This window comes from Nanorana parkeri, unplaced genomic scaffold (genome assembly GCF_000935625.1).
Source record: "Nanorana parkeri isolate BGI_ZX_2015 unplaced genomic scaffold, ASM93562v1 scaffold1246, whole genome shotgun sequence".
Lineage (NCBI taxonomy): Eukaryota > Metazoa > Chordata > Amphibia > Anura > Dicroglossidae > Nanorana > Nanorana parkeri.
Window position 1 is genome coordinate 356,704 of NW_017307514.1, and position 10,103 is coordinate 366,806.

The window sequence follows — 10,103 nt, forward strand, 5'->3', positions numbered from 1 at the left end:
GCCCAACTCTGAGGGCTCATTCTCTCTACTGTGCTGTGGTAACGTGTTGCTGCATGGTGTACTGACAGAAATGCTGCATGCACCTTTTGTGATACGTTTAGGTGCATTAGGCAGCCCATGCAAATGAATAAACTGCCTCATTACGAAGCACATTAAAACATAGCATGATGTGCAATAATGCATTAGTGTGAACAGGATTACATGGAACAAAGAAAAAAAAAAATAAGCCACTGCCCATTGTAATTAGGTTTTAACTTGATTTACAACCTGCACTGATTCTGCATTCTGCACTGACAAAAAAAAAAATCTGATCTGGTTATTATGACCAGCAGATCCACTTTATATTTGTTCCAGTCCCAGAACTTTTCATTTTTTATTGCCGCATTATATAATCTGAACTTCTAAATTAAATGGAAATGCATAAGATTCAAACAAATGCATATTTTTCCCTCCTATAATTGTATCTATCTCAGCTGCTGACTTCTGCTTTACTAATAATTATTTGTGGTAATCTATTTAACACAGGTGGAAGAAGATACATTTCAATAACACATTTGGAATATATACTAATACTAAAGAAAAGATGAATATTACAAGCATGAATGACACCCTGGCTAAACCCTCTAGTGGCTATAACAAATATTCCTACATACATTTTACCATAGCGGCTGCTGTAGCGCTATGTCTTTGTGTTGTTGGCCTAGTTGGAAATGTTATTGTGTTTTGGTACCTACGCTTCAAGATCCAGAGAAACAAATACACAGTTTATATTATGAATCTGTCTGCAGCTGATGCCTTGTTTATTATATTTACTATGGTGATCTTGATGGTCCAGATAAATAGACTCGTTGGTACACATCCTAACTTTATAGGGAAGGAGAAATTATATTTATTCATCGAAATAGTTTATGATACCATGCAGTATTCTGGAATGTTTATCCTTACAGCTGTCAGCATGGAAAGATGTAGCTTTGCCCTTTTCCCCTTTTGGTATCAAAGTCATCGGCCTAGGAACTTGTCCACTATTATGTGCACTGCTCTTTGGATTCTCTGGTGTTCGGAAAGTCTCCTTGAGAACCTTGTGTGTACAACAGAAGCTTTCATGGATCAAACCGTACAGTGTTCAGTAGTTCAAATAATAGTTTTTGTTTTAGCCAATGGAATCTGCCTACCAATTATGGGCATTTCCAGTTTCACCTTGCTCTTCAAAGTAAAGAGGACATTTAAACAGCGATACACACCTAAACTGTATATCGTCATTGCAGTTTTTGTATTCATCCTATCAGTTCTTCCATTTAATATGTTGTGGTTTTTAATGTTCTTCAGATTAATACCAACTGATTGGAGTACTGCAAGCATATACTTTGTGGCAGTTTTTTACACAGTTGTTAATCGCATCGTCAACCCCTACATTTACTTTTTTGCTGGGAGGAAATCTAAACAAAAGAGCCATCGCTCGATCATAGAAGCCCTCCAAAGAGCCTTTAGGGAGGAAGCTGATGAGAATGAGTCACAAAACAACTAATACATAGAGCCATATTAAAGCTGGGTACACACAAAGCAGATTTCTACTGACTGAGCCCTATTCCTTCAACAGCGGTCAATCATTAGATCAACTCTAGCCTGAAGGAACATGCTGGAAATTGCTCAGCCAAATGATACTTGCAGCCAACCGTTCGGATATTCTGACAGTGGCGCCAGCCACTGTCAGAAAAAAAGGGCACAGCAGGAGATTCACCCATCCGTGCTGTTCAGCATGGATTGAGGAATCTTTTATATTTTTTATTTTTGCCCACAGGTTGAACAAAAAAAACATATAACAATGTATACCCTAAATAAGTAAATTAATAAGGTGTGGAGCTTATTTTGTGATTCACATACTAAATACAAACCATAAAAAGTGCCATCTGCAATAATTAATAAAGTGCATTAACCACGAATGTTTTCACATCCTAATTTACATTGCATTTTCTATATAAAGTGCATCACAGCCATATTTCATAAAAAAAAGTGCAAAATTCTCAACCATGTCCCAGTGTGTATTACTTCATCAACCCACAAACAAGTGGTAATCTCAACAAGTGTCCAGTTATATCATGTGCAGCCTGTGTGAAAAAAGCCTTGTTATGCTTTACCCCTGCTTCAAAAATATACCTCGATGCTTCCTTGCTCCACCTGTAAATGGGGTGCTCCTCCACCCATGTTGGACCTACTCTACCTGAGTATAATATAGCACTATCCCATGCAATTCAGCTAAAAACAAAAATACAACGTATATACACCAGAGGGCAACCCATTACTGCAATTCAAATTCTTTATTAAAAAAACATCTAAAAACTCACATTTAAAAGTGCACACAATGTCTCATTTTTAAATTACAAGTTGCTGCTTCCTGCCGGGGACACTAAAGCTGGCCATATACTATGCAAAGTTCGCACCATGGGCGTTGCTGTCGTCACCCTTCCAGCCAACATTCCTCGATCAGAAAGTCGAAAATAGAACAGTGTATGGCCACCCTACGTGTTACGTCCTTAGAGTTTGTCAGGGATGGGGGGTGGTGCACCATACTTCCTCTATATACAGGTCTTATTTATCATTACTATGGTCACCACTCTCCTCCCCTCTCTTCCTGATAGGCTTCTTCAAAAGCTTCTTCTTCCTTTTATGACCATATATTTCCCAATTCAATCATTACCAATGTTCTCTCATATTATTATATGCGTTACTCTAACCTTACTACTTCACCTTGAGTTGTCTTCTAGATTGTCTTTCAAACGCAAAGCCCACCAACAATTACCTAGTTTAACAAGAAGATATGATTCAGAATGTGAATCTTAAATCAGGAACTTTTATCAAGTGAGAGTTAGGGGTCTATTCACAAAGCTGCCGAAGGATCTGGCCGTAGCTTCGGCCGATCCTTCGGCTAGCTTCGGCACCAGGACCCCTTCGGTTCAGGAGAACCGAGGGGGTGCTGTACGGGCTATTCACAATAGCCCGTACAGCTCCCGATCACGGCCGAGCGGCTCAGTCGAGCGCTGAGCCGTGCTGAAAGCCGAAGCTGGCCGAGCGGCCGGCCATTGGCCGGCCGACAGCCTGCTTCTGACAGCTGGGCGGAGCCAGCCGTGATCTTACGGCTGGCTCCGGCCACTTGCAGAGAGATCAGCGTCCCTGGTTACCTGCTAACCAGGGACACTGATCTCCAAACAGCTAACTCTCCCTGGCGCCCCGGGAGTCTCCTGCTCCCGGCCGCCAAGGAGAGAAACAGTGCTGTGTCTTTTTTTCTTTATTCTGACACGATCGATGTCAGAATAGAAAAAAAAAAAAAGATTTTTCCCATTGAAAAGCATTGGGACATTACTATTGGCTATTTCAATTTGCAATTTTCAATCTGCAGTTCCCCATCAGGTCCACCAGCAGAGGGCGGGAACAATGCTAGTTTACTATTGGCTATTGCAAATTGAAATAGCCAATAGTTAACTCCCAATGCTTTTCAATGGGAATTTGTCTTTTTAAAAAACAAAAATTTCTCTATTCTGACATCGCTCGTGTCAGAATAATGAAAAAAAAAGACGGCAGCTTAGTGAATATACCCCTTAGTCTACATAGGCATTTGGTGTCAGTGTACTATCACACTAAGGTCAGCTCTGTGTACATCCTTCCATAGGGTCACACTCAAGAAATGTAATCACATCTAACAAAATTCTTGACAAACTGTGAGAAGCATACCACAAATGTACTCTGGTCTGCAACTCCAATTCTAAAATAGTTGGGATGCTGTGTAAAATCTACATAAAAACAGAATGCAATGATTTGCAAATCGCATAAACCCATGGTTTATTCACAATAGAAAATAGAAAACACATCAAATTTAAACTAAGAAAATGTACCATTTAAAAAAATAAGGTAAGTTTGAAATTGATGGAAGCAACATATATCCAAAAAGGTGGGACAGTGCAACAAAAACCTAGTAAAGTAAGTGATACTAACAAGGAAGAGCTGGGAGAACATTTTGCAACTAATTAGGTTCATTGGCAACAGGTCAGTAACATGATTGGGCATAAAAAGAGCATCTTAGAGAGTCAGAGTGTCTCAGAAGTAAAGATGGGCAGAGGTTTACCAATCTATGAAGAGCTGCATCTAAAAATTGTTGCACAATTTCAGAATAATGTTCCTCAATGTAAAATTGCAAAGACTTTAATTATATCACTATCATTGTATTATCAATAGATTCCGAGAATCTGGAGAAATCTCTGTGCACAAGGACAAGGCTGAAACAAATATTGGATGCCCATGATCTTCGGGTCATCAGACGGCACTGCATTGAAAACAGTCATGATTCTGTGATGGCGTGAGGAGGGTTGCGCCGATGACGTAGTTCCGGTGCGCCGCCCGTACACGAGACTCGCTGCCACGCTATGGGAAAAGCCTGGCTGAAACTGCCCTATGCTCTCCCCTGCTAATTGGTAACCCCTATCCCCTGTCACTCAGCAACAACATTCTAGACCTTTTTAATGTTTCCTGTTTAAAAAAAAAAAAAAACACCAGCAGTGATAGAGGAACAACAAATCCCAGCAATAATACATTATACAGCCTGTATAATGTATTATTGCTGGGATTTGTTGTTCTTCTATAGCTGGTGGTATTCTGCATTGTGCCGCTGTATAATGGATTTGTAGTTCCTCTATAACTGGTCAATGGTATTGTGCATTGCGCTGTATAATCATTATACAGCAATGCAGAATACCACCAGCTATCGAGGACTACAAATCTACATTAATCTGATTTTTTTTTAAAAGGTTCCAGTGATGGACTACTAGTTTGTATTGAAATTGTAGTCTATCACGGGAGCAAGCTTGGAGCGGTGGAAGTGAAAAAAAGTGTGGTGTGCAATAAAGTACATTATACAGCGTCGCAATGCAGAATACCAGCAGCTATATAGGAATGCAGCAATAGTACATTATACTATAATGTACTATTGCTGGGATTTGTAGTCCTCTGTAGCTGGCGTCATTCTGCATTGCGCTGTATAAAATGTATTATTGCTGGGATCTGATGCATTCCTCTATAGCCGGTGTTATTTCAGAGGACGGGTATAATGGTGGAATGGGGTGCAGAGGATGGGTATGATGATGGAATGCAGAGCAGGGATGGAGAGGACGGGTATGATGGTGGAATTGGGTGCAGAGGACGGGTATGATGTTGAAATGGAGTGCAGAGATGGAGAGGATGGCTATGATGGTGGAATGGAGTGCAGGGAGGGAGAGGATGGGTATGATGGTGGAATGAGGTGCAGAGGATGGGTATGATGGTAGGATGGGGTGCAGAGGATGGGTATGATGGTGGAATGGGGTGCAGAGGATGGGTATGATGGTGGGATGGGGTGCAGAGGATGGGTATGATGGTGGGATGGGGTGCAGAGGATGGGTATGATGGTGGAATGGGGTGCAGAGGATGGGTATGATGGTGGAATGGGGTGCAGAGGATGGGTATGATGGTGGAATGGGGTGCAGAGGATGGGTATGATGGTGGAATGGGGTGCAGAGGATGGGTATGATGGTGGAATGGGGTGCAGGGGATGGGTATGATGGTGGAATGGGGTGCAGAGGATGGGTATGATGGTGGAATGGGGTGCAGAGGATGGGTATGATGGTGGAATGGGGTGCAGAGGATGGGTATGATGGTGGAATGGGGTGCAGAGGATGGGTATGATGGTGGAATGGGGTGCAGAGGATGGGTATGATGGTGGAATGGGGTGCAGAGGATGGGTATGATGGTGGAATGGGGTGCAGAGGATGGGTATGATGGTGGAATGGGGTGCAGAGGATGGGTATGATGGTGGAATGGGGTGCAGAGGATGGGTATGATGGTGGAATGGGGTGCAGAGGATGGGTATGATGGTGGAATGGAGTGCAGGGATGGAGAGCATGGGTATGATGGTGGAATGGACTGGATGGGTATGATGGTGGAATGGAGTGCAGAGATGGAGTGGATGGGTATGATGGTGGAATGATGTGCAGAGGACGGGTATGATGGTGTGATGGGATGCAGAGGATGGGTATGATGGTGGAATGGATGTTGGAATGGAGTGCAGGGAAGGAGAGGATGGGTATGATGGTGGGATGGGGTGCAGAGGATGGGTATGATGGTGGGATGGGGTGCAGAGGATGGGTATCATGGTGGGATGGAGTGGATGGATATGATGGTGGAATGGAGTGCAGAGATGGAGAGGATGGGTATGATGTTGGAATGGGGTGCAGAGGATAGGTATGATGGTGGGATGGGGTGCAGAGGATGGGTATGATGGTGGGATGGGGTGCAGTGGATGGGTATGATGGTGGAATGGGTGCAGAGGATGGGTATGATGGTGGACTGGAGTGCAGGGATGGAGAGGAGGGGTATGATGGTGGAATGGAGTGCAGGGATGGAGAGGATGGGTATAATGGTGGAATGAGGTGCAGAGGATGGGTATGATGGTGGAATGGGGTGCAGAGGACGGGTGGGATGAGGTGCAGAGGACGGTATGATGGTGGAATGGAGTGCAGAGATGGAGAGGATGGGTATGATGGTGGAATGGGGTGCAGAGGAAGGGTATGATGGTGGGAAGGGGTGCAGAGGATGGGTATGATGGTGGAATGGGGTGCAGAGGATGGGTATGATGGTGGGATGGGGTGCAGAGGATATGTATGATGGTGGAATGGGGTGCAGAGGATGGGTATGATGGTGGAATGGAGTGCAGGGATGGAGAGCATGGGTATGATGGTGGAATGGACTGGATGGGTATGATGGTGGAATGGAGTGCAGAGATGGAGTGGATGGGTATGATGGTGGAATGATGTGCAGAGGACGGGTATGATGGTGTGATGGGATGCAGAGGATGGGTATGATGGTGGAATGGATGTTGGAATGGAGTGCAGGGAAGGAGAGGATGGGTATGATGGTGGGATGGGGTGCAGAGGATGGGTATGATGGTGGGATGGGGTGCAGAGGATGGGTATCATGGTGGGATGGAGTGGATGGATATGATGGTGGAATGGAGTGCAGAGATGGAGAGGATGGGTATGATGTTGGAATGGGGTGCAGAGGATAGGTATGATGGTGGGATGGGGTGCAGAGGATGGGTATGATGGTGGGATGGGGTGCAGTGGATGGGTATGATGGTGGAATGGGTGCAGAGGATGGGTATGATGGGGGACTGGAGGGCAGGGATGGAGAGGAGGGGTATGATGGTGGAATGGAGTGCAGGGATGGAGAGGATGGGTATAATGGTGGAATGAGGTGCAGAGGATGGGTATGATGGTGGAATGGGGTGCAGATGATGGGAATGATGGTGGGATGGGGTGCAGAGGATGGTTATGATGGTGTTATGGGGTACAGAGGATGGGTATGATGGTGGAATGGAGTGCAAGGATGGAGAGTATGGGTATGATGGTGGAATGGAGTGGATGGATATGATGGTGGAATGGAGTGCATGGATGGAGAGGATGCAGAGGATGGGTATGATGGTGGAATGGGGTGCAGAGGATGGGTATGATGGTGGGATGGGGTGAAAGGGTGGAGTGGATGGATATGATGGTGGAATGGAGTGCAGTGATGGAGAGGATGCAGAGGATGGGTATGATGGTGGAATGGGGTGCAGAGGATGGGAATAATGGTGGGTTGGGGTGCAGAGGATGGGTATGATGGTGGAATGGAGTGCAGGGATGGAGAGGATGGGTATGATGGTGGAATGGGGTGCAGAGGATGGGAATAATGGTGGGTTGGGGTGCAGAGGATGGGTATGATGGTGGAATGGAGTGCAGGGATGGAGAGGATGGGTATGATGGTGGAATGGGGTGCAGAGGATGGGAATAATGGTGGGTTGGGGTGCAGAGGATGGGTATGATGGTGGAATGGAGTGCAGGGATGGAGAGGATGGGTATGATGGTGGAATGGGGTGCAGAGGATGGGAATAATGGTGGGTTGGGGTGCAGAGGATGGGTATGATGGTGGAATGGAGTGCAGGGATGGAGAGGATGGGTATGATGGTGGAATGGGGTGCAGAGGATGGGAATAATGGTGGGTTGGGGTGCAGAGGATGGGTATGATGGTGGAATGGAGTGCAGGGATGGAGAGGATGGGTATGATGGTGGAATGGGGTGCAGAGGATGGGAATAATGGTGGGTTGGGGTGCAGAGGATGGGTATGATGGTGGAATGGAGTGCAGGGATGGAGAGGATGGGTATGATGGTGGAATGGGGTGCAGAGGATGGGAATAATGGTGGGTTGGGGTGCAGAGGATGGGTATGATGGTGGAATGGAGTGCAGGGATGGAGAGGATGGGTATGATGGTGGAATGGGGTGCAGAGGATGGGAATAATGGTGGGTTGGGGTGCAGAGGATGGGTATGATGGTGGAATGGAGTGCAGGGATGGAGAGGATGGGTATGATGGTGGAATGGGGTGCAGAGGATGGGAATAATGGTGGGTTGGGGTGCAGAGGATGGGTATGATGGTGGAATGGAGTGCAGGGATGGAGAGGATGGGTATGATGGTGGAATGGGGTGCAGAGGATGGGAATAATGGTGGGTTGGGGTGCAGAGGATGGGTATGATGGTGGAATGGAGTGCAGGGATGGAGAGGATGGGTATGATGGTGGAATGGGGTGCAGAGGATGGGTATGATGGTAGGATGGGGTGCAGAGGATGGGTATGATGGTGGAATGGGGTGAAGAGGATGGGAATAATGGTGGGTTGGGGTGCAGAGGATGGGTATGATGGTGGAATGGAGTGCAGGGATGGAGAGGACGGGTATGATGGTGGAATGGAGTGCAGGGATGGAGAGGATGGGTATGATGGTGGAATGGAGTGCAGGGGTGGAGAGGATGGGTATGATGGTGGAATGGAGTGGATGGGTATGATGGTGGAATGAAGTGCAGAGATGGAGAGGATGGGTATGATGGTGGAATGGGGTGCAGAGGATGGGTGGGATGAGGTGCAGAGGATGTGTATGATGGTGGAATGGGGTGCAGGGATGGAGAGGATGGGTATGATGGTGGAATGGATGTTGGAATGGAGTGCAGTGACGGAGAGGATGGGTATGATGGTGGGATGGGGTGCAGAGGATGGGTATGATGGTGGAATGGGGTGCAGAGGATGGGTATGATGGTAGGATGGGGTGCAGAGGATGGGTATGATGGTGGAATGGGGTGCAGAGGATGGGTATGATGGTGGAATGGGGTGCAGAGGATGGGTATGATGGTGTGATGGGGTGAAAATGATGGGTATGATGGTGAGATGGGGTGCAGAGGATGGGTATGATGGTGGAATGGAGTGCAGGGATGGAAAGGATGGGTATGATGGTGGAATGGAGTGCAGGGATGGAGAGGACGGGTATGATGGTGGAATGGGGTGCAGAGGATGGGTATGATGGTGGAATGGAGTGCAGGGATGGAGAGGACGGGTATGATGGTGGAATGGAGTGCAGGGATGGAGAGGACGGGTATGATGGTGGAATGGAGTGCAGGGATGGAGAGGATGGGTATGATGGTGGGATGGGGTGCAGAGGATGGGTATGATGGTGGAATGGGGTGCAGAGGATGGGTATGATGGTGGAATGGGGTGCAGAGGATGGGTATGATGGTGGGATGGGGTGCAGAGGATGGGTATGATGGTGGGATGGGGTGCAGAGGATGGGTATGATGGTGGAATGGGGTGCAGAGGATGGGTATGATGGTGGGATGGGGTGCAGAGGATGGGTATGATGGTGGAATGGGGTGCAGAGGATGGGTATGATGGTGGAATGGGGTGCAGAGGATGGGTATGATGGTGGAATGGGGTGCAGAGGATGGGTATGATGGTGGAATGGGGTGCAGAGGATGGGTATGATGGTGGGATGGGGTGCAGAGGATGGGTATGATGGTGGAATGGGGTGCAGAGGATGGGTATGATGGTGGAATGGGGTGCAGAGGATGGGTATGATGGTGGAATGGGGTGCAGAGGATGGGTATGATGGTGGGATGGGGTGCAGAGGATGGGTATGATGATGGGATGGGGTGCAGAGGATGGGTATGATGGTGGAATGGGGTGCAGAGGATGGGGATGATGGTGGAATGGGGGGCAGTGGATG

General features: G+C 47.1%; 1 protein-coding gene across 1 annotated transcript; it reads left to right on the forward strand.

Annotated features, from left to right (window-relative positions):
• Positions 1-598: 598 nt before the first annotated feature.
• On the forward strand, positions 599-1,525 carry LOC108797226 (mas-related G-protein coupled receptor member D-like). The gene has a single exon (XM_018568795.1). It carries the CDS (start codon positions 599-601, stop codon positions 1,523-1,525), a length of 927 nt encoding a protein of 308 aa, XP_018424297.1.
• Positions 1,526-10,103: the final 8,578 nt, after the last annotated feature.

Excerpts from the sequence above, each read along its gene's own strand:
- LOC108797226 (XM_018568795.1), top strand. The coding sequence starts at position 599 with ATGAATGACACCCTGGCTAAACCCTCTAGTGGCTATAACAAATATTCC.